Source organism: Temnothorax nylanderi, unplaced genomic scaffold, assembly GCF_030848795.1.
Source record: "Temnothorax nylanderi isolate EJ_2023f unplaced genomic scaffold, tnyl_v1.0 TNYL_tig0049_pilon, whole genome shotgun sequence".
Classification (NCBI taxonomy): domain Eukaryota; kingdom Metazoa; phylum Arthropoda; class Insecta; order Hymenoptera; family Formicidae; genus Temnothorax; species Temnothorax nylanderi.
Genome location: NW_027249111.1, coordinates 1,132,316 through 1,158,800, shown reverse-complemented (window position 1 = coordinate 1,158,800; position 26,485 = coordinate 1,132,316). Strand labels below are relative to the sequence as shown.

The following is a 26,485-nucleotide window of genomic DNA, read 5'->3' as shown; positions in this document are numbered from 1 at the left end:
GTCAGGGCAGTGTTGTGCAACCGGCAGCGTTGATACGGTTGATAGAGGAAAGACGAGTGGTGAGTGGTGAGTGGTGAGTGGTTTTTCGCGCATGCGTGGCGATTGCAGTAAAAATGTCCTTTATAAGATTGTGACTACGGTTAACGTGACGCTACAAATGCTTTGGAGCGTTCTTCTTCTCCTTCTTTCTTCATTGAAAGAAAAGAGATCAGAGGAATGCTTCGAAGCATTTTCTCATTAAGCAGATTGGCAAATGCGATTGGTCATCTCCAATGGACTAATCAACGATCAATCAACTTCATCACAAGATTCACAAGATTGCGCTGCGGCGCGGCGCGGCGCGGCGCGCGGCGCGCGGCGTCCGAGTCACGTTCTTGTGAACACAGCTGTTCACAGCGCTTGACAGCGCTGTAAGCATCGCTCTCTCGTCATTGATTTTCCGAGTGACAGGATTTTCGCAAATGTTAATTTGATCCTTTTAAGTGACAATCGTATCCGATATGTATAATATTTCGAAACTGGTTAGATTGGATGTTATCTGTGCAGACGATTAAATTGTAAAGATCATAATATGTAGGTATATCAAAAGTAACATGTAACATATATATTATATATGACATAAATTATATTTGCTTTATCGCTTTTAGGACTGCAGAAAGTTTAGTAAAAATAGTATCTTTGTAAAGTTCAGACAAATAAGAGCTATATAACAGCAGTGCTGATCACATATATTTTTGGAAGTAATCATGTGTGCAATGTGCATTAAAATGAAGAGCATTCAAATTGTCATTATAAAATATTCGCGCGCGCGCGTTGGCTTACAATTAGAGTTGTCACTATAGCTCATTGCATCTAACAAAATAAGCCAAGTGTAAGATATTTCCGATAAAGCTTTTACCGATATATATCATAAAGATATCATTGATAAAGAACCTGAGTGCTATTGGGTTGGGAATGGGAAAAGGAGAATGCCATGGATTTTAGCATCAAGGCCATTCGACAATAGCGTAAATGTAGTCGTAAGCGCCGCTATCATATTCTTTTTGTCGAAATAGAAACATAAACGTAAACGTAAAAAGTGTACAACACTTACGACTTACGACTACTACTACTACTCCAACGACTCTACACCTACGTTTACGCTATTGTAGAATAGCCTTTAGGAGAACAATTGTTTACATTTTATAACGTATGTATGTACATAAGTCTCACTCGCTCTTTCCTCCTCCTTTCTTGCGTTCTCATTATCCTTTTCCATATGTATACCTAATGTAAGAAAATTTATATAGTACCACTTAAAAAAAAGATTTAGATGATCTTATTATGACTTTGTGCGTGAGAATGTGTTAGTCAAGATCAAACTAAAGTGCAAGCCTTGTAATTTTCGTTGCCTCTGTTAAAACTAAAAGTCTTTAAACGGAAACGGCTTATTGTATCTTATTCGATTGTGTATTATAGCGGTCTTGTTTTCTCTTATTATTTATTATTATGATATTTTAATTGTTATGTTGAAATTTATCAAGGCTTGCACAATGAAAGACTTTCGATGTTAAAAATATTTAAAACATTTCCGTACACACATTATGTATACATATACAGTTTTTATTAAATATTTTAAATAGAGATATACATATGTCATATTACAATATATAATAAATATATAATTTCGCATATTTTAATTGAAATTTTCTCACAGTTAAATAGAATCTCTAGTGTCTAGTCGGTGAAAAATACATCTCAAATTTGTGCTTTTAATTTGAAAAAAAAATATATATATATACATATATATATAATTGGTTGGACATTTTTAATGATAAAAAGATGTAGACGTTAATCTTTATGGATTTACGTTAGCGGTTCATCGAAGCCACTTTCTCCTCATGCGTCACATATATATGTTTCAACAGCTTGCGTCATTCATGCACTATTACCTCATAAACGATTTTTGAAGGCGTACTTCACTGCAGTAATATATATTTTTAAGCACTTTACAGTTATACAAGTGTTGAAAGAAAATAAATTAAAAGTGGAGAAAATATAATATATGTATAATCGTTTATATATATATATATATATATATAAATGTGGCATAGCATTTCTAAGTATCGCGAAAAGCTTATCAATGAATTATAACGATTTCGTAGACTTTATAGATTTTGCATTCAATATCTTACAATACGAAATATTTTGAAACATTTTGACGAGAGTATAAAGAAGATAGTTTACAGAATTTTACAGAGTTTCTTTCGACGTAATTCTCTAATAAAGTGGGTCAAAGACTCGACAGGCCACGCATTTTGATGACTTACAATTAGACAAAAAATTCTAACGTTGTGACATACGCGCGCACAAAAAGACTATTACATATACACGTTTCATAAGGGAACTCACCTGAAAATCGAGGTAATGTTATAATTACTAACTGCATTCATTACTCCCGACTCCCGACGTTATAGATTTCGTCAAGATTATGAAATTTAAAATTACTGCATTGATATTATTTATAGGTGAAAAATGAAAGATGATGATTCAACTGTAATAGGGTATTGAATATTTCTCGAACGTATTACCATTCCAGTCATTCAGACCAATACCTATATATATGTAGATATGAGCGAATAATCAACTGTCAAAATGTTGGCAGAGTACAAATTTTCATATTATATGCATACTTGGGAGGCAATTGAAATGTTCGGGATGTTGTGCGACACACACACACACACACACACACAAGAGACCCCTCCGTTCAGGAGGCCCCATTCGGCCTCCATCCTCCATCCTCCATGCAGCACTCGACTATATAAAAGCTAGTCACCGCTTTAGTTGTTCACTCTTGCCTGCGGCCTCGTGAGCTAAGAAAGAAATTATTCTTCTCTCGTACTCGTCGATTTTTACGTATCGAATATCGGTCCGCACGATGAAGGGACCTTCGTGTCTTTTGGTCTTATTATTGGTCTCGCTGGTGGCTTTGGTCGTCGCCGACGAAAAGTATACCAGAAAATACGATGACGTGAACGTGGAAAAGATCCTCCAAAATAATCGTGTTCTCACTAATTACATTCGGTGCTTGATGGACGAAGGACCTTGCACCGCCGAAGGCCGCGAGCTGAGAAGTAAGTAGGAAAGGAGAAATTATAATGACGAGTTGAAAATATACAGGGATCTCTCTCTCTCAATGAATTTAAGCTACACAAGTTACAACGACGGCTTTATTTCTGTCCTTATTTTTCACTTGGAATAAAATTAGCAGTTGCTCTCGCATTACTTGCATTACCTCTTCCAATTGAAGACTACTCAGATGGACCAAACAAACGCAGTTGTAATTGTAGCTATAATTGCGGCAGGGACGTCGACGTGTACTCTCTCCGTTACATAATTATCGCTGTGAACTTTCTCGCGCGTATTACATCCGAGTTTGCTTTTGAATTTACATAACTGTAATGTGTAAAGTTTATGTTTACGTAAACTTTATGTTCTCTAAAGTTTACGTAAGCTTTATTAACGTTAACTTAATAATAGTGTACAATGGCGAGATCACATATTAATATAGGCGATATTAAAATTAAATCTACATCTCTCTTCCCTCGTTTATTCGACGCGTTTAAAAAGATTTAAGTAGCGCGGTATATTCTGTGAATATTACACGTAAGATGCAATATATTTTTGCAAAAATATTTATAAAATTGTCGTTTTTTCACACAGAATTTATATATATAATTCGTATGATTAAAGTCGAGCACAAATAAATTTAATTGTTAATATATATTACCAATATTACAATTGTTCTTTCGCACTAATTATATAGCTTTTAATGATAATTTTATTCGAATGCTCTTGCAAATTATGCTACACAAAATATCTGTAAAATATATCGCGTTGTGCATCTGGAAATAGTTTAAGTTCTAGCCATGTTAATTGAGAAATCGAAATGATATGTACGTTTTTATTTATAGAGACTCTGCCGGATGCTTTGTCGAACGGTTGTGACAAATGCAACGATAAACAGAAAGTTATGGCGGAAAAAGTGATAAATCATCTTAAAGCAAAGCGATCTAGGGATTGGGATCGCCTCGTTGCCAAATACGATCCACATGGCGAATACAAAAAACGCTATGAGAAATCGTAATTTCTTCAAAGTATTTTAATGCAATTGCTACATTTTTACATGCGAAGCAGCAAGAATCATTGTAAAATATAATTCGTTGAAATATATAATATTGTGCGAAATGCGTTCGTCATTGGGGATACGGTCGATATTTGTGAACAAATACACAATGAAGCAATCGAATGGAATTCAGCCGACATACAAATGTAAAAGTTTATCAAAGGTTTCATTTTATTCGCTAAATCAGCATTTCCCGTAAACACATACAAGTTATGCAATTTATCATTCATTGTCCATGTCATCATTTCTTCCAAATAAAACAACAAAAGATGCTACTGTTACACAAGTATTTGTCAAGAGTTTATTTGGTAATAGGTATACACACATAGTTATCAATCATAAAATGCAATCGGAAAAAGATATATCCAACAAGTACCAAGAATAATCCTTTCTTCAAGCAGCAAATTTTTTTATTCAACACGTCTCTTCTTAACCAATGATCCAAGCTGAAAACACATAAGCGCAAATAGATATGTAAAACATATATATATATATATATATATATATATATATATGCACTTTTATTATGCTCTGATAAACGTACAAGATCTGAAATCGCCGGTAGATTATTGGTTTGATCGGTAATAGTAGGTTCTTGCTCACGATTCTCTTTCTGAATGGTCGCCTTTTTCATGTTTCTATGTTGTGGGAAAGTAGGCATGAGTTTTGGATCGCAAGCTACAACATATTAAATTAATCAGCCAAGTTTTAAATGGATTGTAACCGTTATCTACATCGGAAAGACAATATTTAAGAAGTCTAACGACTAGACACTAACGTAAAGGCGCTTCTTTAAAGTAGCTACTCTGTAAACATTCTTCAGCAGTTGCTCTCTTTTTTGGATCGTACATAAATAAGAAATTCAATAATCTAAGACCAGCAGCGCTCAACCAGGGGAATCTTTGTTTCAAATTATTATACGGTTGCTGTTTAAGCGTAAAATTCTGTAGCGCTGGCAACGAATTAAATTCTGGCCAAATAGCTTCGCTGGGTGTACCCAATAAATCGACAATTAATTCTAATTGTGCGATTTCCGATCTACCAGGTAACAAGGGTCTGTGTCCCAATAATTCTCCTGAGAATGAAACAAGCAGTATTATACATAATATATAATATCAATATATTATAATAAATTAGTGTAAAAAATAAATGCATTGATAAAATTCTCTGCCTAGCATAAATTTGTTTACCCAATATGCACCCAGCTGCCCACATATCAACGGACGTAGTCTGTGTCTTGGCTTGCAATAGTAATTCGGGGGCTCTGTACCATAACGTCACCACTCTAGGAGTCATTGGCTTTAATGGTAAACCAAACCACCTAGCCAGTCCGAAATCAGCGATCTTTACGCAACCCTTGTCGGTCATAAGAAGATTAGAGACCTTTAAGTCTCGGTGAACGATAAAGTTGTGATGTAAATAACGTAGACCCTTCAACACTTGCAATACTATACACTTGACTTGACTTTCTGAAAATGGCGCCTGCATGTTGTCCAGCAGGCTTGCTAAATCTTGCTCGCAATACTCCATTGCGAGAAATATGCTCTCCAAGCTTCTGCCTACCACTACTTCTCTTAGATGCACGATGTTTTCATGTCGGCACGACAATAAAACCGATATTTCTCTGAGACCACTTACTGGCAGCCCATCCTTCTCATGTTCCATTCTCACTTTCTTCAATGCAACGACTTTGTCATTTTTTGTATCTCTGGCTCGATAGACAATACCATAGGTACCTTCTCCGATGCGATTCAATTTTTCAAACTCGGAGACAAACCTGCATTTGCCAAGCTATAAAATATAGATAAAATCTAGCGTCGTGTATCCTTAATATAAAAGATCTTTATAGATAAATTTATTACAATATCTTGTTCCGGTATTTCCATAGCTTTGCCAGTTAAAAAGGACGTTAATACTCCTTTCCTCGTGATCGGAGCCGAGGGGTCAGGCCCCGAATCGGACACTGCTTTCTTATCGCTATCATTACGTTCCACCGACTTCTTTTCTAAACTTTCGTCTGAAAAGGAAACAAACGCAAATTGCTCGAAACTTGTTGTTGTTTTATATAATATATATCATTATCTCTCATTGTCAGTAGTGTGAACGTTAATCAATATATTTTATTCATATTTACCTTTTGTCATTTCGCCCACTAAATTGCACACACGCACTTCGCGAAGACTGAAAAAACAATAAGGATCGAATGAAAACTACGATATCTGGCAATGCCGGTAATATAACATGGACATAATATGGAGGCGTATATAACCACAAACGTAAAAGATATAAGACTCATTTTGATTAAAATGCTGTAGCATAAACGTAAGAAGTATATAGACTGTGCATTCCGATATGTTGTATGTTGTTACATGTGTATGTACTCTGCTCTAGAAAGAGAAAGAAAATTAAGTTTCGATGAGCATTGCTTGTATAAATAAATATCATTTGTCGTTCTAGGTCGGTATTCATAGTCGGTTCTTATATTTAAGATCATCTTATGCTGGGTCTACAATGCGAGTCGTAGGTCGTGGGTTGTGGGTGGTGGGTCGTGGGAAATTGACCAATCACAGTCGAATTTGAGGAGAATAATCGACTGTGATTGTCAATTTCTTGCGACTTGCGACTCGCACCGCTCCATGAGCAGGCCGAGCAGGCTTTCAGGGTTTCGAAACCCATCGAAACCCAGCTAGCAAAAGTTTCCAAGGGACGTCTTTTGGAAGCTTTTGCTAGCTGGGAAAATTAAGTGTTAAGTCCCTTGCACAATAGGCGATAGCGATAGCGATAGCGACAGCGACAAGGTTGCCGACAAAGCTATACCTTTGTCGGCAACTTTGTCGCTGTCGCTATCGCTATCGCTATCGCTATCGCTATCGCTATCGCCTATTGTGCAAGGGGCTTTACAACCTTTCTCTGTGACCGACTGTGACCGACCAATCAGTGGTGCGAGCGTGCGAGCGGTGCGCGGTGCGACGCGATGAATCCGTGACGCGTGACGCGTGACGCGTCTGGTATATGGTCTAAGCACTCTAGGATCTGATAACGAAATAATGATGTTGATAACGCTAGTAATACTGATGTGAGTGTACAATTCAGAACGCAGCTATAATAACAAAAGTATCTCTATGAAAAATGGTTGCAATTTGTTGTGTATGCGGAATTGAAAAGGGAACTTGGCGAGATTTCGATTTGACGTTTCATAGGTAAAATCATATGCACGATTTTAAACATGTTATAGATGTACGACGAAAGCGTAAAATTTAGTAATTACTAGTAAAGGCATACAATTGTGATTTATATAAGCGAAAGTAAAGAATAAAAGTCAACTAACATATGTACTATTTTTAATGAACGTTTAAGGCTATAAGTGGCTTACTTTGGCAAAAACATGAAACAATTGATATAAATTCTTTATAAATTACATATTTTATTATTAATGGTTTATTAATTGGATTTTATGCACTAGATACCTTTTTTATTTAATTGAAACGGGGGGGGGGAGAGAGAGAGAGAGAGAGAGAGAGAGAGAGAGAGAGAGAGAGAGAGAGAGAGAGAGAAGAATAAAAGTATAAATTGTGATATAATCTTTGATACTTGAAATAAATACTCATCACACAAACGAAAGAAATAATTTATGAAAAAACTAGTATTTTTATGTTGTGTTTAATTAATGATTTTGCACGTTCATTGCAATATGGTAAACTAAAGTTAATGCTTTTCACGTTTTTTACGCTGCAAAATATTTGGTATTTGAGGTTATATTGTGTTTGTGTATACTGTTGCTAAATTAATTGAATTGCACAAAACAAAAAGTATATTGACTAAATTGAGTCAATAGTCAAATTAATAAATATGTTACAAAGTTCAAAAAGTCGTAATTTCCATTTTAACTGCAATGAGATCCTTCTAAAAGATGAGATGGGTAATTTTATATAAATTTCTAAATTATGAAAACGCGAGTAATATGGAATAATACAGAGTATATATATGATATGATAAAGGAAAGGAAAGGAAAATGTAAATTTTTATTACATCAAACTTTTCAGTTTTCCAAAAAATGAAGATTTAAGATTAAAATGGTATGAAGCCATAGGAAAAAAGGTATACCGTAATGCCTGCGTATGTAGCAAGCATTTCAAAACGGAGGATTATAGAAACCATGAAGATCCCAATTTAATACGAAGATTATTAAAACCTTCCGCAGTTCCTGATCATAACTTGTGCAGAGAATTGGAATCTGTTGAAAATTCTTCAAGGTTTAACCCCGTAAATGTTTCAGTCGGAACAAACAATGATGAGAGGTATGAGATTTTCCATTTGCTATCAAGTATATAATGATTGAATCAAATAATAATCTTGCGTAATTTATCAAGTATTGAATTAAGTGGTCACTTTCAGTGTTGAATTTGTTAATCGCGTCAGTTCAGAATATCAAAGTAGTATTGTTAAAGATGAAACGAGTGACAACAGATTGCAAGCTAATGAATCAACGACATCGATAAAAATCAACAATCCCAAAACTAGGAGAATTCTCGATGATAAAGCAATATCGTACTCTACTGCTAATCAACGAATAAAGAAAAGGTAATAGATGTTTTTTTTTTACTTTTATTTAGTAACGATTCCGTCGATTGTCCATGTTTTATTTTAAAATCCTAATGTACTATTATATTATTCTGTCATTCTTTTCAGGAAAACTGAAGATTGTCATACTTTACGATCGATAGAAAAGCAAGGAAAAGTTGTCTCAGGAGTCGTAAGAAAAGAAGATTTCAAAAATGTAAATGCATGGTTAAGATTTCAAAAATATATTAATGAGATGAGAAAACAATACAAATTTTTATTACATAAGAATCGGAGGCTTTATCTTAAATTAAACAATTTTAAAGACATGTTAGACACTTTAAGAACAAAGTAATTATTTGATCTGTCTCTAAATATATTTTAAAAGTAAATTAAAAAGTAGTTATTTGCGATCTAAAACTTTTCACTTTGTTCGGCCGTTTCGGGTTGGAGACAAGTTGAGTCTAGGAGAAAGAAAAATATAAAAGGCAAATAGGAATCGGTAAAAGATGCGCGACAATCGAATACGCTTGTGTATGTCGAATATTATATCTTGTATCCCGGTATATATGAGACTAAATGGAGATGAAAAAGGATTTCTCAGTGCATTACATATTCCTTTATTCTCAATTTTCGAATCTCCAATCAATCGCTTATCAAATCGGGCATGGAGACCCCGACGAGGTATAGATTATAGACAGAGGGTTAAACGTTAAACCTGGGACTATGAAACGTCTGTTCTCATATGATGCGCGGGTCATCGTCTCTTGAAACATATTATCCTTAAAACCTTAAAACAAGTAGAAATAAGTACATCTTATAGATCAAATTATAAACATTTTGGCATTAACCGTTTTCACCGCTTCAGCCGGTATAATATAATATAAAAATTTGCTTAATATATTTTTCATTTTCTTCAATTCAATGGAAAATCATTATTCAATTTGAAATAGTGATCAAACTTTAAATTGTCATTTACTTGAAAAAAAAAAATTTTTCTACCACGTCTAGCATGTTCTTTTTTCACAAAAGTTGTAACAGCATTCCTTCAGTGCCTAAGAATTATAAGTATCAAACTATGAAATATCTAATAATAATAATAATAATAAATACATGCATATGTAAAGATATATTTAGATTCCTTTTATTTTAAATCCAGAATCCAATAAATTGTTTCTTGCGTTTCATCAAATGAGAAATACGAGCTGCATAAAGAAATATCGAACATACTGCATACTGCATACTGCATACATACATAGACCTGTGACCTGTGACCCGTGACCAGTGTGACCGTGACACAAGATGGAAAGCACCCCTTATTGTTTATAATGTTTATTGTTTATATCATGGTAGTCATCATGGTAGTATACATATAGAATAGAAGTCTGCGATAATAATGATTCTTCTTCTTAGAATGCAATTGGCACAACAGGTAGATAATAAAATTAAACGGCCAAACAGCCATCAACAGATTATGATGATATAGCCGATAGCGAATACACACGAGTGATGAATAACGAGATAAATGATAAAGATAAACTGCGATTATCTCGAACAGTCTGGATTTATGAATACCTAGACGCGGCACGCGCGTTTGAAAAGCGGCCCATAGGCCCATAGGCCCATAGCAACACGGGCATGGGGCCGGGGCATGGGCGTCCCGCCAGTCACAGCCAGTCACAGGCAGTCACGAGGCACAGGCACAGGCACGCGTTTATGATAACGAGCGAGCTTATCTTATCTTTCCTTGAGCCATTGGCCATTGCAAGATTTGCGAGAAATTATCTCGCAGCGAGATAAGACGATAAGAGCCAGTTCAGCCAAAGCTCCGTGTCCCGTGTCCCGTGTCCCGTCTTCCGTCTTTCTTCTGCGACCTCGCCGAGACCTCCCTCGCTCGTATCTGGTTCATTTGGTTTGGTAAGCGCAAAGCAAAGCGAAGCGAACGCCCCGAAACCCGAAACCCGAAACTTCTCCAAACTCGACGATTCTTGATTCTGTTTTTTCGTTCTCACACAATCTGCGACTCGTCATTCGCCATTCCCGTTCAAGAATTAAGCCAAATTAAGCGTTCATTCAAAATAAACCCGAATCGAGCTGCTGGTTTATATATACATACCTAATACCTATTTACTCTCTATCCTACTTTGCTACTTGTCATCTACTGTCATCTGCTGTCATCGACGCTTGACGTGTGACGTTTTAACGGCCCGTGGCTTTTGGCTTTTCGCCTTCGGCGTAGTGCCGCCAGTGCCGGTAGTGCCGAGTGCGTAGATCACGTAGATGTTGATGTTGAGGTTGAGTAACATGTCCAAGTCGCGAGTTTCGATTGTTTCGAATGCATTCAGGTTAATCGCGAATCGTGCAAGTGGAACTCGCGGAAGCGAAAGATCGCATCATTCGTACCTCACGACTCTCACGACTCTCACGACTCTCACGACTCTCACGTTACCGTGTGCGTGTACCGCGAGGATCGCTCGCAGAACGGAAGCTCTCCTGGCTCTCCGCCTCCGGGATTCGACCGGCAAACTGTGCCCGCGGTGCGTTATGCAAGTGAAAAAGTCAACAAGTGACATATATTTATCAAATCTCAAGTTATCTCGAGATGGATATCAAGTAATGTCGATCGCGCTCGCGTCGTTCCATCACACAACATCGAAACTCGCTCGATTTTGTCCAATATACATTATACATTATTGTCGATATACAAAAGAGAGAAAGCTCTGTGATTGTCGTTTGTACCGCCTTGCCGTAAATGGAACAAGATACAAGATCACCTTTCGTGTTGTTCTGTTGCGTTCAAGTTTAATCTCAGGTCATCAAGTTATGCCGGCCGAATGTGGTGTTTGAGACACTTTTTTCATTTATGGAATCAGCGGTAGCCTTAACTTCTGTAACTTCTTCTAACGACCGCAGTATCATTATCGTTACAGCTTTTTTACCATATAGCGTAATATATCTGTGTAACCGGCAACGGAGAATCAGGATACAGAGTACAGAGAGCATGTTTGTTGGTTGTCACCAACGAAGAAGGATGTTTTAAGCTGTTACGTAGATAATTTCTACATAGATTTCGAGCGTAAAATATATTTATGTATTTTGTATTTATGTATTTCAGTACACAGCGGCTGTATTCCACAATGAGCGTAGATACCACTTTGTATACGTTACCGAACAATCAACCTGTCGTCGGGCTAGAATGCGACACTGCGTTCAAATCTTTGACGCAGAAGGAAAAGTTGTACGCTCATTACTTGAGCCAAGCCGCATGGAATGGAGGATTGATAGTATTGATACAGACATCGCCGGAATCTCCACTAATATTCGCCATGTTACATAAAATTTATCTCGCGGAACCTATCGACGAATTGAAAGATGCCGCAGGGCGCGCCGGTATCACCGAGGATGACTTTACGGTAAGATGAATTTTCTCCTTCGCATAATGTTCTTCTTCTTTTTTTTAAATCTTTTTTTTGCTTGTTAAGAAGATTGCGAAGCGAGCATTCAATATAATGACAAAGTATAATATATATTCTGTTTTCCAGGCCTTCTTGGTTTACAGCTGTGGGATATTTGCAAATGCAGGAAACTATAAGGCCATGGGTGATACTAAAATTATCCCGAATTTTCCACAAATTGCGTTTGAGAGGATAGTGAAAGCGTCCAAGGCTTATAGGAATAATCCTAAAGAGATACAAGATATATGGGACAACATTTCGAATGCCTTGTATTCCTTAGATGGCAAATTGAAATCATTGGGATTAGGTGACAAAGGTGTGACAACTTATTTCTCTGCAAATTGTACCGAAGAAGATGCGGACAGAGTGAACGCGTTCATGCAGCATAAAGGATTGGAATCCTGTAACGCAAGGTGCTTCAAGACAGTAGGGCGCGACAGAGATCCCGCGGTAACGAGTAACGGTAACGTCGCCATGTACGAGATCAAATTGGCGTCTGTGGAGACGTCGGACGATCCTAAGATAACCCTGCCCGAGGAAACGTACGGAAATGCCAAATTTAAAATTACGAGAGGAGACTACAGCAAACTCATGGTGCCTGTTGTGGAAAACCTTGAGAGAGCTAAAGAGTATGCGTCCAATCGGATTGAAAAAGATATGCTGGACAAGTACATCGATCATTTTAGAACGGGATCTTTAGACGATCATAAGAACGGTTCTCGTCTATGGATAAAGGATAAAGGACCGTCTATCGAGACCTACATCGGCTTCATAGAGACGTATCGAGACCCCGCGGGTCAGCGAGGAGAATTTGAGGGTTTTGTAGCGATGGTCAACAGACAGATGTCCGAGAAATTCGCTACACTGGTCAACAAAGCCGAGGAATTTATTCCTAAGCTCCCGTGGGACAAAGATTTCGAGAAGGACACATTCTTGAGGCCGGACTTTACCTCTTTAGACGTTCTAACGTTCGCGGGTTCCAGTATTCCATCGGGAATCAATATTCCCAATTACGACGAGATCAGGCAGTCCGAGGGCTTTAAAAATGTATCGTTAGGGAACGTTATACCCGCGCATATGAAGGATACTCACGCGATTCCGTTTCTATCGGACGTCGATCAGGAATTGATGCACAAGTATAGAATAGCTAGCTTTGAAGTGCAAGTTGGTCTGCACGAGCTTCTTGGTCACGGTACCGGTAAATTATTCAAGCAGACGGGGCCGGATACCTACAACTTCGACCGCGGCCACGTGAAAAATCCTCTTACCGGTAATAAAATAGACAAATTCTTTCTGAAGGCAGAGACCTACGATTCTAAATTCGGTCCTCTGGGATCCACGTACGAGGAGTGCAGGGCAGAAGCGGTCGGTCTTTACTTGAGCTTGGAGAAAGAGGTACTGAGCATATTCGGTCACGAGGGACAAGTAGCGGAGGATATAATCTACGTCAACTGGTTGTCTCTGCTGTGGAACGGTCTCGCCAAGGCTCTCGAGATGTATCAGCCATCTACGCAAACGTGGTCCCAAGCTCACTCTCAAGCGCGTTACGTTTTGCTTCGAGTATGCTTGGAGGCGGGTCAGAACTTGGTCAATGTTGTTGAGACTGAGGAAGGGAAAAACCTCCGTATGATTGTCGATCGAAGCAAAATCTTCACGGTCGGCAAAAAGGCCGTTGGTGATTTTCTCCTCAAGCTGCAAGTTTACAAGAGTATGGGAGATGTCGAGTCGGCTAAAGAAATGTACGGCAGGTACAGCCAAGTGCCGGAAAGCGGACCGCATCCATGGGCTCGTTGGAGAGACGTAATTCTGTCTCGCAAGGAACCAAGGAAGATTTTCGTTCAATCAAATACATTTGTCGATGGTTTGTACCAAATCAATACCATCTTTTCTTGCTTTCCTTACTTTTTATACATCCTTACGACGTTTTTTAGACATTTGTATTGTCCGGGTGTACATAGTACATACATGCTCGCGTGGTTTCGTAATTTTCGTAAATCTAATTGTTTCTATTTCTTTCAGGTTTCGATCCTAATAACGTGATACTAAAGAATTATGAGTCGTCGTTCACCGGGCTTATTCAATCGTGGATCGAGAGATTTCCAAGTTCAGACATATCTCAAACGTTGATAGAACTCTGGAACAAAGACAAACGTCATTTTGCGTCGGCAGATAATTAATCAGAGTATTTGCCTGTCCAACGGTTAAATCGTTAAAAATTCCGTACTGTAACTATCTCGTGTCCGGTTATTTATTAGAACGGCCGATGTGTTACACGTACGAAAATATTATTTTCTTACGTTTTATTCCTTACAGTTTACACAAAGTAGGAACAATTGCCTGGTTTCAAGGTTGACGGTGTACATGTGGAGTGTGACAGTAAAACTTTTTTAAAGTTGTATCGTTGTATGGCTGCAGTGTGTATCGTATCGTGATCCATATACCGATCTAGCGTGACATTCGTCGCTAAATTAGTCTATCCTGTCCAAAGTTTGTATACGGATAGCTAATTTGGTGCTAAATGCCTTTTTTAAACCATTTTACCAGCTAGTGGAGTATTGTAGACGCCTTCGACCCGTCCTTTGGATTGTATAGCGTAAGAGCTAAACGTCTGAGACGAGAGTACGAGAAAATGCATTTAATGTTGGGATTTATTTCGAGCTCTTGCATGAGATATAAAGATTACTGTATGTTATATAAAAGTATACAACTACTTAATAAATACAAGTTGGAGGTATTCGTAAGTCTAACTGTATTATTATTATTATTATTATTATTATTTTGAATAATATATGTGGTGATTCGTAATTAACGCATGAAATACAATATTCATTTATTTTGAATCGGGTGAATTGAACGTAAAAGTACTTGAGAAAGTATTGCTTCCGTTTCTTCAACATCTATTTAGGGCCGCGGTCCATTTGACGCTACAAATGCTTCGAAGCGTTCTTCTTCTCCTTTTGTCTTCATTGAAAGAAAGGAGAAAAGGAATGCTTCGAAGCATTTGTAGCGTCAAGTGGACCGCAGCCTAGGTCTGTTCTTCGTAAACACGTTATATGTACTTTCTGCACTTGAAATGAAGTAGGTGAATCCGATCGAACGAGAGAGGGGGGTGGGGGGATAATAAAGACAGGAAGCGCAGAGTTCCACTACAAAGAACAAATTTTATGATTGAACTTTTTGTGTATGTATGATATGTCTTATACATACATATTTGTAGTTTCCCCGTTTTTTTAACCAACGCCTGATTGAACTTCAACTTGAGTGTAAAAAGTGTAATAAAGCGCCACAAGAGTAGACTTGGGGTCCGTTCCGTTTCACGCATATGCGCGCATTTATCTATAGCATACGTAACGTTTACTATAGAAAATGCGCGCATATGCGTGAAACGGAACGGACCCTTGTAAGCTTCATGTGATTGCGTCTCGCGTGCGCGTGCGCGTGCGCATGCGAGTCGGGGTCCCTTTGATTGATGCAACCAATGCCGTGTCCAGCCCAACCACGTGTCTGCAGTGTCCTATGTCTATATGGTCTGCATGGACTACATGTATGTATGTCTATGGCTTGAAACCGACGAGTTTTGGCGGCAAGAACGGACGAAAACGAGTGCGAATGCGAAGTGGCGAAGACGTTCACGGTGGACCGCCGCGGTGAACGGTGGACGATCAAAGACTGTCAAAGACGTCGTTCAAGATGGAAAGAAGGGAGTCTTTGCGGAGGCTGTTTCAGGATTTAGGCTGTAAAGTCGAGAGCGATGTCGTCCTCGATAAGTGTGAGTATTCTTTTAAGATTTTCCGCGATTTCGCAACTATATCGAAAGTTCTTTCTTCTCGGAATCACTATATTTCGTCTCGATCACTCGCCCGGATCACGAAACTCGTCGAAAACTTAATTTAGATCGTTTAAAAAATAGAAGCGTAGCTTTGGGTGATGAAACAAATGTACGTTTTGTTTTTAATAACAAGATATGAGTAATGTGCAAAACGTGCAAAAACGTGTGCCGATTTTACTTTATTTCTCTCTCTCTCTCTCTCTCGTATAACCTCACTTTTGAAACTGCGGAATTCTTCAGCTACGTATATTATTCGTTAGAAATGAAAATTTTAAGGAATTAAAATGTGTCGGTTTCATCAGCGGCACAGTTAATTTTGGTCTTTTATTCTCTTCAATTCTGTTTCTGCGGAGAAAAACGGAAAGAATTTTAGATAAAGTTGGATGACGTTGATGAAACCCGGGCCAAATCGGAACGTTGGAATTTATTTAATTTTCTGTTATGTGAATTTTGGATGTTGTCGATGTTGAAAACATTCAGTTCCCTAATATTTTAATTGAGCAAATTCGACACTTTTATCGGAATTAGTTTTCTTACTGACAATGAGTATTTGTGTGATATAGGTTTTGAATTCTGCGAGTCTTACGATGTGGACGTGGAGAAGCTTACGGAGTTGTGGCTCACTTTTTGCGTCAATAACAACACCGATATCGACCCCACTGTTGACACCTTGGTTAAGATGGAACGCACGGTATTGAAGGATTACAAATTGCATGACTCGACCATGGAAGGTCGTGCCAAGCAAGAACAAAGTACAAAGGAAAAACACTTGATGGCAAACCAAGTTGGGTATCCTTTAACATAAAAATTGTCAATGTTCTAGCACATAGATGAAGAGTATGATTGATAATTTGAGACTGCTGCACACACACACACACACACACACACACACACACACACACACACACACACACACACACACACACACACACACACATAGATATATATAGCACCTTACATGTGAACATTACAGTGAAAATGACGATGTACTTAGCATGTACGGCTGTGCTGAAAGTGGACCATCAAAGGTGAGTTTGTAATTGCTTCCCGTATTATAATTTTGTCATATAAAAGATAGCAATATATTTTCGATTGAAACATTTTATGCGTGATGTGTTAAATTATTAGACTATAAGTCTCAGAAGCAAGGCATGTAATATACATATAGTCAATTTGCGCTCACACATGTGTATGTAAATTTATAACGATTATTCGAATTTGTTTCTTCAAGTTAATGTTGAAAATTGGAGAGTATTTTCCAAAAATGTATACATGGTTGTGGCGAATTTATAATTATAATTTAATGTTTTTATAGTTTTTTAATCTACAATTCAAAAGTAAATGAACAACGGACGCGAGACAATGTTGGCAGAATATATTTAAATTATTTTAGTATCTGAAATACAATGCTTATTCAAAGAATGTTAATCCGGCAAGGATTTCTTAGGAATTGTTAGGGAATGGAAGTTCTCGGAAGGAAATGGAATTGTTTCAATAATTTTCAATAATCATTTGCAGCAGTCGTAAAGGTCGTAAATCTATCCGAGATGAGTGCCGGAACGTCTGCGGGAACAATCCTATTTCCTTTTGAAAAACCTTGGGAAAATTCCTCTTTCCTATCTGAAAGGAGCTCCGTTCGAGCCTTTAATTGGCATTGGCATTGTTTCAGCAGGGTTCACTTGAGGTATCTGAAATTTACGCCGTTCTGCCAACATTGTCTTTCACTGTTCATGATGAATCTCCCCCGGTGTACCTGTACATACGTACAACGGTGCAAAGCGTTTCTCTTGTTCGTAAATACGCGTCTCGATGTTGCGTTGCACTTTCTTTTATCGCTAAATCGAAGGAGCGAGGGAGAATTTTCGAAACTCGTGTATCGAAGATACCGAAAAAGAAGAGGAGGAAACAGCATCGTTACAGGATTCTGCGTGGAGGCACCGTAATTCCCGCCACAAAAATCGCCCAGGTAGATTCTCACCTTACCTCCTCCTCCGCGCCTGTTCGGCTCTCTTTATTACGAAGGATCCCCCGTGGGAGGGGCGAGGAGAGAGAGAGAGAGAGAATCAGGCCGGCAGGCCAGGCAACTCGTTTCCATTGGCGGAACGAGAATGAGGAACGCGTTGTTCCAGCGGCGAGAGAGAGAGAGCGAGAGAGAGAGAGAGAGAGGGAGAGAGAGAGAGAGAGAGAGAGAGAGAGAGAGAGAGAGAGAGAGAGAGAGAGAGAGAGAGAGAGAGAGAGAGAGAGAGAGAGAGAGAGAGAGAGAGAGAGAGAGGGGATGATAGAGGGGGGGTGGGGAGGGGAAAAGATTCTTCCTCTTTCTCCCTCCCTCCTGTCTCCTCGGCCGCCTCGGCGAGCCGAGCAGATCTCTTTCGAAGCGAAGGGCACGATTTCAGTTTTCAAGGACTCCGGCATCCGGCGCGTCGCCGTCGGTTCGTCGCTCGCGCTCGCGCTCGCGCTCTCGCATTTACGCGCGCCTCGTTGCTGTGAATACGCGGATAGAGAGTAGAGAGAGAGAGATATAAGTCATTATTCTCGCGCGATTTACGGCCCACGCTCGCGGCTCGGTTGGTGCTGGCTGGTGCGCACGACTCGCAATCGGGTTACACTCGGTTACCGGTGTGGCTCGGTATTTCTTGATGGCGTCGGTAACGGTAACGGCAACGCGACGTGACGCCTCACGCCGCCATCGGCCCATCGGCGTCTGACAAGCGCGTCCTCGCGCTCGCGTCTCGCGACTCGCGAGTGAGATTACTAGCCATGGGATCGCATCGCACCCACCTTTCGCGCAACCCCAATCCCCAATCGGCTCGCGATCGCGCGGGAAAACCGCCCGCGACGACGCGACGCGACGCGACGGCCAGCTTCTGAGAGGCTTGATCGCGCGATCGCGATCATCTCGATTACGTGATGGTGTGCGGGAGGAACACGAGAGAAGCGGTAACATCGGCGGCCATGATGGTTCGGTTTCGGCTCGAGTCGAGGCCGACTGTAACGAGATTCGCGAGTGCGACGAGGCTTCTCCCCGCGTCCAATGGTGGGACTCGCGGAGGAGAAATTCGGTTCTGCCGGTCGGTTCTCGCTTCTCGTTTTTCGCTTTTCGCGTCGCGAGTCGCGAGTCGCGAGTTGATCGTCGCGATCGCCCGCGGACCGCGGAGTGCGGACGCGCGCGCGCGTGCGCATTCGTGACTCTCGCGAGAGAGAGAGAGAGAGAGAGAGAGAGGACGCCGCGCCGCGTCGCGCGGACTTGAGTGCGACGACCGTTGGCTTCGGCAACGGACAAACCCTGTTGATTCGCGCCGCTCGCCGCTGCAACCTGTTGCGCCAACGACTGACGATAACGACGGTACTTAGTAAGTCAGTTCTTAGTATGTCTGCGGAAGAACGTGCTGCGTTATACTTTCCGCATCCGCACTCCAAGGGAAAGAAGTAGGCGTATAATTAGACGTCGGAGGGAGAAAGAGGGAGATCGAGGAGCGCGGAATGAACGAACCTCTCCTCGCGATTCTACCATTTTACTCGATATTGATTTCGTAAGATTGGATTCGACGGGAGATTGATTGCAGGTTGCAGGTTGCAGGTTGCAGAGAGATCGCGAGTCGGATGATTGAAAAGAGTCTGTTGCATGGGAATACAAGTTCTTTTTAATTATCCGTCAATCAGTATTGAGTGGGAGGAGTGGAGATTCAAACTCGATCAGCATTAAAGGTCACGAATTAACGTGTTTGGTGCTCGCTGCAGCCAATATCGAATGCGCAATAATTTCCGATATTCTTTGGTGGCTTTTATCTCCTTTTATGGTGCCGAAAATTTGAATAAAAATTCTCGACGCGAATCTCTTAACGCCGGGATTGTATAACTTGTACAATTCGTGATTCATCAATCCATCTTTTACTTATTCGTTATTTATATTTTTACTGATATTTTACTGATATGCATTCTCTTCGTCTTCTCGCTTTTAGCATATAAATTCCGAATTTACTGAAGCTACTGATGCGAGTTTTTGATTGAAGTAAGTTAGTAAGTAAGAAAGAATGAAAAAAAGAAAGACAGTTTCCCCGGCCTGTTTTTCGATTCTTCCCTGGCGACATTTTTTGCTGCTTGGCGGCGTTAAACGGTCAAAATTTTCCAGCGAGTTTTTCTCCGCCGGCTTTTGTCGGCTCTCGTCCGCTCGCCGCCGTCAACTTTCTCCTCGACCGCTGAAATCGTCGAGAAACTGGAGATGCGCGTTTTCGCCGATAAGCAACGCGAATAACTCGCGCCTGGCGATATCGCGTTTGACCGATGTGACGCGACGCGACGCGACGCGATGGGATGCGATGCGATGCGACGCGACGCGACGGGTTGCTCGCGCGCGCCCGTTGTCCGGTGCCCGGTGCCCGTTGCCCGGTGGTGTCTCTCCATCAATTAAGCACAATTGAACAACAACTGTTCCAATCTCTTCCCTCGCCCGCACGGCTTTCGGTCCGTCCGCGTCGGGCGCGTTTCTTTCGTCTTTGCTTCTCTTCGTGCCGCCCGCGACGGCCCGCGTGACTCAGGCGAGAGACGGATCGATATTCGCCAATGTTTCAAAACGGTTTCAACGGACGCTCGCCGACAATCCGACGACAATCGCCTGAATCGCCGGAATGCTCGCTCTCGGCGGACGGCGAGCACGGTTTGTCAGAAAACGGTTGTCGGCCGTATCGGGTGATCTGTGGAGGGTCATGGGAGGGTGGAGGATCATGGGAGAAGAATAGAGAAGAGACAAGATTTACAGTGTCGGTGGTCCGCGGTGGACCGTAAGAGAACGGTCCTTTTCTTCCCGTAAGTAGTTGCTGTGGATTTGTTTGCCGAGTATCTTGGACCTGTTGTTCGATTCGACTAATCTGGGTGTAATTTTTTCTCTTTCATCTAAATGTCGATGGATTAATAGCTAGTTTGTACGCGATTAAGAATGAAAAGGTTTTTACAGGTTAGATATCAAAGGTACGAGGTACGAAGACTACGAAGAGGACAGTAAAGCTTTATTCCCTATTTCGATCTGATAAAGACCTGATAAAATTCCGCGCGCGAATGCTCACTGTAATATCTTTCGGACCAAGTATACTTGATCCGTATTTCTCGACGAGTATGTGCTAGTACTTATAGTACGTCTAATGTTCGATCAAGTTATATCGTTCCTTTCCTACTTAAGACATAGGAATATCTGTGAAATTTACTTGTATCGAACGCGAGGTGTCTTTTCCGCTTTTATATTGACTTAACACATTTCGAATGTCTGTTTATCAACGTTACTGTTTACTCGTCGACATTAGTTGGTCAATATTAGTTGAGAATCCGGATTGCTCTCGTAGACGCTCGAGCATTACAACAATGTGTTTTCCGTTAACTTATCATTGCGACGTGTCAATAGAAGTCAAATCAGGCAAACAGAAGTCGAACAGACGTGTTTGGCTTTTGAAGACTGATTCGCTCTCTCTCTTTCTCTTGAAAAGAAAACGAAAGCAATTTTATTTTACATATTCCGCTTTGTTTCTCAGTTTTTTACACGAGGAGTAGGATTCTTCTTCGATTCTACTCGGAGCGAGTTTCTACCTCTTCTCTTTGGTCTGCGAGCTTCCGGGTTTTAAGAAAGAATATGAATATCTGGATAAACAATGTTTGCGTCGCATCGTTATTTTTTGAATTTTCTACAAAATGAGATAATATAGAGGGGTACATGAAAGCGTGCAGAGTGCATGTAGCGATAGATGAAGAGATGTGGACGCAAGAGCGTACGTCTCTTCATTATTTGAAGAAATATTTTAAATGCAAAGTATCTTTTTTCTTTTTGCCTTTCTAAAAATGACGGAGGAGTAGCAGCTCAGATTCTTTTAATTCCCGGATATCGTTTACCGTCCGCCAGAAAATCGACGCGTTTTCTCGCCGAAAAAGTTCGTTTTCTTTCAAGTCCTCGAACGTTTCGTCATCAGGTTCGTTCCTTTGTAGCCGAGCCCTTTGTGCTCTTTCTTCCTTCTCTCTCTCTCTCTCTCCGACGCGGACGTCCAATTATAGAGATACCTGCTTTATTTTGAGTGCAGAAAGTATAACGTAGCGTAGCTACAAAGAACAGACCTGCGTGCATCCGACGGCGACGGCGACGGGAGGCGGGAGCAGGCGGGAGAACTGGAGAAGAAGAGGAAAAAGAAGAGGGTAGGGAAGTAGAGCGAGAGGGAACGTGTCACGTGCGAAGGAGCGTACTCGTGGCGTGACACGCATGCGCCCCGCGAAAACCGAGCGAATCCGATCACTCTGATCGTGGAACGCGGAGAGGATCGGAGCAGATCGGAGATCGGACCGCGTTGGACATTGAAACAATGCGTAATACTAGGCAGACGTTAAGAGCGGCCAGGTTAATCGCAGTTAACCTCTGTACAACGGCAGGCAACGTCGTTCCCGCCGTTTCTCCCTCGTATATTCGCGTGCGCGCGACAAGCGACAAGCGTTCGCGGCACTTGAGCACAATCAACCGGTTCCTCTCTCTATTTCGAAGAAAATGCAGAAAAGGGAGACCCACGCGAGGATTCTTTTCGGATTTGCCGAATGAGTGGCGATCTAGTGCACGGTCGATAAAGTTGTGACTAGATCCACACTCATTAAGCACGTTCGAGCAGCCATCGTTTCGGAGCGATCGTCGAAATCGGAGGATTCCTCTCTCCCCTTTCCTTCATGAAGCAGCGTTACCTTCCTGAGGAGAGCCTATTCTATTCTATTCTACTCTACTCTATTCTATTCCTGCACATTGGAGGATCCCTATAATCGATTTAGATAAATTAGGCTCCCTTCAACAAGGAGATCTCGCGACGAGGTCCGATCGACAAGATTATCACTGTTACAGCGGCTCTCGAAGCGAAGCAAAGCGAATAATTAGTACAATATAATTACGCCCGGAGACGGAGAAAGAGAATAATTCCATAGACGAGTGTGGATGTGGTGCACGTGTTCCATCATTTCGTGACTAGATACATACTCGTCTACGGCAATCTGTCTCGGTATCGGTATCGGTATCGGAATCGGAAGTCGGAAGCCCCTCGAATGTGCGCGCATACCTCCGGGATAGGTCGTTGTCTGTATACTATATCGCTATGTTTCGCCGTGGAATTTACGCGAAATTACACTTGTACTACTCGTTTACATATGTATACATATATATATAAGAATGTATGCGGTTTTCTCTGTGAAAACGTTAATAATAGTAATCATTTTAATAACGGTCATTTATCGCGTGCAATGTATACATGTATACCAGATGGTAGCGATAATTTACAGAATGAACAAGTATGATGTGCAAATATAATACAGATCTACGCGCAAAAGGTGAGGCGAGACCGCTGCTACGTCTACTAGAAATTTAAGAAAAAGAATGCAAAAATATACGTAACGTAACTTAAATACTTAAAAGATGTAATGTAAACAAGAGCGGAAATAAATAGAGACGTAGCACAGATATTGCTTCAACAGATTAATATTAAGATGTTAAGCCCGGCTTCGGACGATTTGTAACATGTGATTTGATTCCAATTTCGTGGTTTGTAAGACGAAGAACGTTTGAAAAAGAACGTTTGATTTTGATTTATATATTCAGCATTTTATGTTTTTTTTTTTATATTGTATTCGGAAAAGGTGGGATCATCGCGATCTCGTGCGAATAATTCAAGAGTTTGCTTCTGAACCGTCTTAAATCGATCCTTCCGGAAAAACCACAGATTATATATTGCGAAGCTTCTCTCTCTCTCTCTCTCTCTCTCTCTCTCTCTCTCTCTCTCTCTCTCTCTCTCTCTCTCTCTCTCTCTCTCTCTCTCTCTCTTAGTTTTGTAATACAAATAATCTTCACTTTTGAACAGGTTCGGATATAAGGCGGTTTCGAGGTGAATTCTTTGATTAAAGGATCGCAGTTGTGTGCGTACACGTCAATCACCGGCTGACGTGGATTCGCGCACGTTCGTGCACAATTAGAGAAGATGATGGGTAACGCGGCTGTTTTCTTTTTCCTCGTAGCGCCCGCGAACAAGTCCCGAGGTAGAAATCGATACGGATGCACGAGCCGGTAAAGCGAGAGTTGCGGAATACGCATTTACACCAGCTAGCTGCGTCGAGAGTTCGTAAGCAAATTTTTTTCGTTTTTTAAATTAATTAAAACGGGCTGTTCTTAGCCCGTGCGTTTTTAGCGGTTCAAGTCCCTAGTTTCAAAATTCTTAACTTCAAGATTAAACTTTTCATGGGATATATTAGATTCACTTGCGCGTTAAGTATAATAATGCTCTGAAGAGCTGAAGAGATCAACAGAGAGTTCGTAGAGTATGCACTTACTCTCGAAATTTTTGTATTCTTTAAAAAAATTTGAAATTGCAACATGATAGTCGTAATATATCTCAAATTAAATATTTCAATATATATGGACACAGATAAAGATTTTTCAAACGCTTGTTGCAAACGCTTCTACAATATATTTTGTCGTGTGTAGTAGCGCGCCAAGTCATCGTAATGTAACTGACAAGGGGAAGATCTTGCTTTCCATCGGCGAGACCGTCGCGTCTTGGAAGAGGACAAGCGATTACGATGTCCAAGTTACGAAATCCGACGAGCCGCATGTCCCTAGCGACGCGAGGTACATGTACGAGATCCTGTCGAAACAAGGACACCTTCTCACGTTCGTATGCCAGAGTTTGGGCGGCAGACTGTTAAAGACGTGGTCGACGGCGGCGACCGGTAATACCGGTAACACCGGTAACACCGAGCTGCGTTACGTGAAGAACGTACGGAGCGTGAATCAGACCAACTTTCGGACGTTCGGTCGCATCAACCTGAAGAAAGAATCCGCGAACACGGTAATGCTGGAGGGTAGCACGAGGCGCAAGGGCGCCTCGGCGGCCGACACGATCGAGCTGGACTTTCGCAATCTGAAACAGTACTCGATATTCTCCGGTCAGATCGTGGCAGTCGAGGCCGTGAATCCAATAGGCGACGCGTTATACGTGAAGGAGGTATTCGCGAAATCGTACGCGCCGCTCGCGTCGACGCCGCGAATCGAATCGAGAGTCGATATCTTGATCGCGGCGGGTCCGTTCACCGCGTCCAACAACGTGCATTACCAGCCATTGTGGGATTTGATGGAGAAGGTCGCGTCAGACGAACCGCAGGTCTTGATACTGATCGGGCCTTTTCTCGAATACACGCATCCCGAAATACAGGACAATCTCATTAAGGATACGCATCAGGAACTATTCGAGAAGATTCTCACGAGAATAATGGAATCGACGCGGTAATGTACAAAGTGTCTCGAATTCTTCAATTCAAAGCGTTTGAAAACAATGAATACTGCTTCTCTTTTCGTCGTTATACACGTGGATTGATACACGTTCAGATACAGGAATTGGTTTTATCTCTCTGTTAATCGAATTGTGTCATGTTACAGGAAGAGCACGCAGATCGTCCTGGTAGCGTCTAATCGCGACGCACATCACGAACCTATATTCCCAACCCCTCAATACGCAGTTTTCAATCGGAAGTTGTTACAAAATTATTCCAACTTAAAGCTGATGCCGGATCCTTGTACGTTGGATGTCGCGGGCTTGAAGATCGGGATCACGTCGGTCGACGTTATCAAACATATTGGGAAAGAAGAAATATCGTAAGTATGCCCTAGAGTTTTTAACGATCTCAGGAGTTAATAGGAAATTAACTTAATAGATTTTTTCATTTAATAATATCCTAATCACATGTAATATACATCGTTACATATTTTGTCTACAAAAATGTTTACGCGTCTTTTATTTTTACAAGATAAACGATAAACGATAAACTAATAAATGTTTTCAGCAATGTGTCAGGTGATAGACTTAGTCGCCTGGCTGATCACGTGCTCGCTCAAACGTGTTTTTACCCCGTGTATCCTCCGTCCGAGGATCTGAACGTGGACACGGAGTTGTGGGAGAAATACGCCTTTTTCGACCAGCAGCCGCACTTGTTGATTTTACCGTCCGACATGCGGTGTTACTGCAAAGTGATCAACGAGTGCATGATTCTGAATCCGGAGCGCGTGCACAAGCACGCTTATGCGAGGCTGAGAGTGAAACCGGCCCTCGGCGGTAAATGGAGTTCCAATAATATCTCGTGCGAGATCGCCAGAGTCTGATAGCTTTTAAGCATGCCCGAAAACAATATTTTGAACGAATGTTACAGGATATTCGATGTGACGGTGGTCTCGCACCTTTTTAAGAAACAAAACTTATATTATTAAAAACTTAAAGAAAATTCAAGATTACTTTTCTATTAAAGTTTTTAGGTTAAATTAAACTATTGTTGCGTCGAATCCTCAAGTTGTCAATTAAAAAGGATGCCTAATTATCTGAGAAATATTTATGTAACTTTAGTCATCGAATAGTCGAGTATTTCATACGGATTGCTGTACAAGACCTGTGCTTTTCTTAATTTTTCCGCTTCCTTTTTTTTTCTCTG

At 40.8% G+C, this 26,485-nt stretch overlaps 3 protein-coding genes, 1 long non-coding RNA gene and 1 pseudogene across 9 annotated transcripts; 4 read left to right on the top strand and 1 right to left on the bottom strand.

Moving 5' to 3' along the window:
- Nucleotides 1-110: 110 nt before the first annotated feature.
- On the top strand, nt 111-1,673 carry LOC139772452 (uncharacterized). Its single transcript, XR_011718128.1, has 2 exons — nt 111-573; nt 648-1,673. It is a non-coding gene; the product is annotated as an uncharacterized lncRNA (long non-coding RNA).
- A 941-nt stretch (nt 1,674-2,614) lies between these two features.
- Nucleotides 2,615-4,451, top strand: LOC139772451 (uncharacterized; annotated as a pseudogene).
- Nucleotides 4,439-6,517, bottom strand: Cdc10 (cyclin-dependent kinase 10). The gene is made up of 6 exons (XM_071706158.1): nt 6,300-6,517; nt 6,028-6,182; nt 5,356-5,956; nt 4,944-5,240; nt 4,710-4,843; nt 4,439-4,611 (listed from the first exon to the last, which is right to left on the bottom strand). The coding sequence occupies exons 1-6, from the start codon at nt 6,307-6,309 to the stop codon at nt 4,576-4,578; spliced, it is 1,233 nt and encodes a 410-aa protein (XP_071562259.1). The 5' UTR covers nt 6,310-6,517; the 3' UTR covers nt 4,439-4,575.
- A 3,847-nt stretch (nt 6,518-10,364) lies between these two features.
- Nucleotides 10,365-14,914, top strand: Dppiii (dipeptidyl peptidase 3). 4 transcript variants are annotated; one of them, XM_071706151.1, is made up of 4 exons: nt 10,365-10,642; nt 11,841-12,138; nt 12,268-14,041; nt 14,200-14,914. In XM_071706151.1, exons 2-4 carry the CDS (start codon nt 11,863-11,865, stop codon nt 14,355-14,357), a joined length of 2,208 nt encoding a protein of 735 aa, XP_071562252.1. In that variant the 5' UTR covers nt 10,365-10,642; nt 11,841-11,862; the 3' UTR covers nt 14,358-14,914. The 4 variants fall into 4 exon arrangements, with proteins under 4 accessions (XP_071562252.1, XP_071562253.1, XP_071562251.1 ...); XM_071706152.1 differs by lacking the exon at nt 10,365-10,642 and adding an exon at nt 10,662-10,988; XM_071706150.1 differs by lacking the exon at nt 10,365-10,642 and adding an exon at nt 10,991-11,019.
- An 808-nt stretch (nt 14,915-15,722) lies between these two features.
- On the top strand, nt 15,723-26,440 carry Dnapol-alpha73 (DNA polymerase alpha subunit B). 3 transcript variants are annotated; one of them, XM_071706127.1, is made up of 7 exons: nt 15,723-15,949; nt 16,573-16,798; nt 16,983-17,037; nt 24,026-24,129; nt 24,492-25,289; nt 25,443-25,658; nt 25,847-26,440. In XM_071706127.1, the coding sequence occupies exons 1-7, from the start codon at nt 15,871-15,873 to the stop codon at nt 26,160-26,162; spliced, it is 1,794 nt and encodes a 597-aa protein (XP_071562228.1). In that variant the 5' UTR covers nt 15,723-15,870; the 3' UTR covers nt 26,163-26,440. The 3 variants fall into 3 exon arrangements, with proteins under 3 accessions (XP_071562228.1, XP_071562229.1, XP_071562230.1); XM_071706128.1 differs by lacking the exon at nt 15,723-15,949 and adding an exon at nt 15,991-16,118; XM_071706129.1 differs by lacking the exons at nt 15,723-15,949; nt 16,573-16,798; nt 16,983-17,037 and adding an exon at nt 18,423-18,946.
- Nucleotides 26,441-26,485: the final 45 nt, after the last annotated feature.

Bases quoted from the DNA above. Each gene is read 5' to 3' on its own strand.
- Dppiii (XM_071706149.1), top strand. From the start codon at position 11,030: ATGTCCAAGTCGCGAGTTTCGATTGTTTCGAATGCATTCAGGTTAATC. The intron at 11,263-11,840 runs GTGCGTTATGCA...TATGTATTTCAG, and splicing joins ACCGGCAAACTGTGCCCGCG to TACACAGCGGCTGTATTCCA. The intron at 12,139-12,267 runs GTAAGATGAATT...TCTGTTTTCCAG, and splicing joins TCACCGAGGATGACTTTACG to GCCTTCTTGGTTTACAGCTG.
- Dnapol-alpha73 (XM_071706127.1), top strand. From the start codon at position 15,871: ATGGAAAGAAGGGAGTCTTTGCGGAGGCTGTTTCAGGATTTAGGCTGT. The intron at 17,038-24,025 runs GTGAGTTTGTAA...TTTTCCTCGTAG, and splicing joins CTGAAAGTGGACCATCAAAG to CGCCCGCGAACAAGTCCCGA. The intron at 25,659-25,846 runs GTAAGTATGCCC...AAATGTTTTCAG, and splicing joins ATTGGGAAAGAAGAAATATC to CAATGTGTCAGGTGATAGAC.
- Cdc10 (XM_071706158.1), bottom strand. The intron at 5,957-6,027 runs GTAATAAATTTA...TATATTTTATAG, and splicing joins AAATACCGGAACAAGATATT to CTTGGCAAATGCAGGTTTGT. The intron at 4,612-4,709 runs GTACGTTTATCA...ATGTGTTTTCAG, and splicing joins TACCGGCGATTTCAGATCTT to CTTGGATCATTGGTTAAGAA.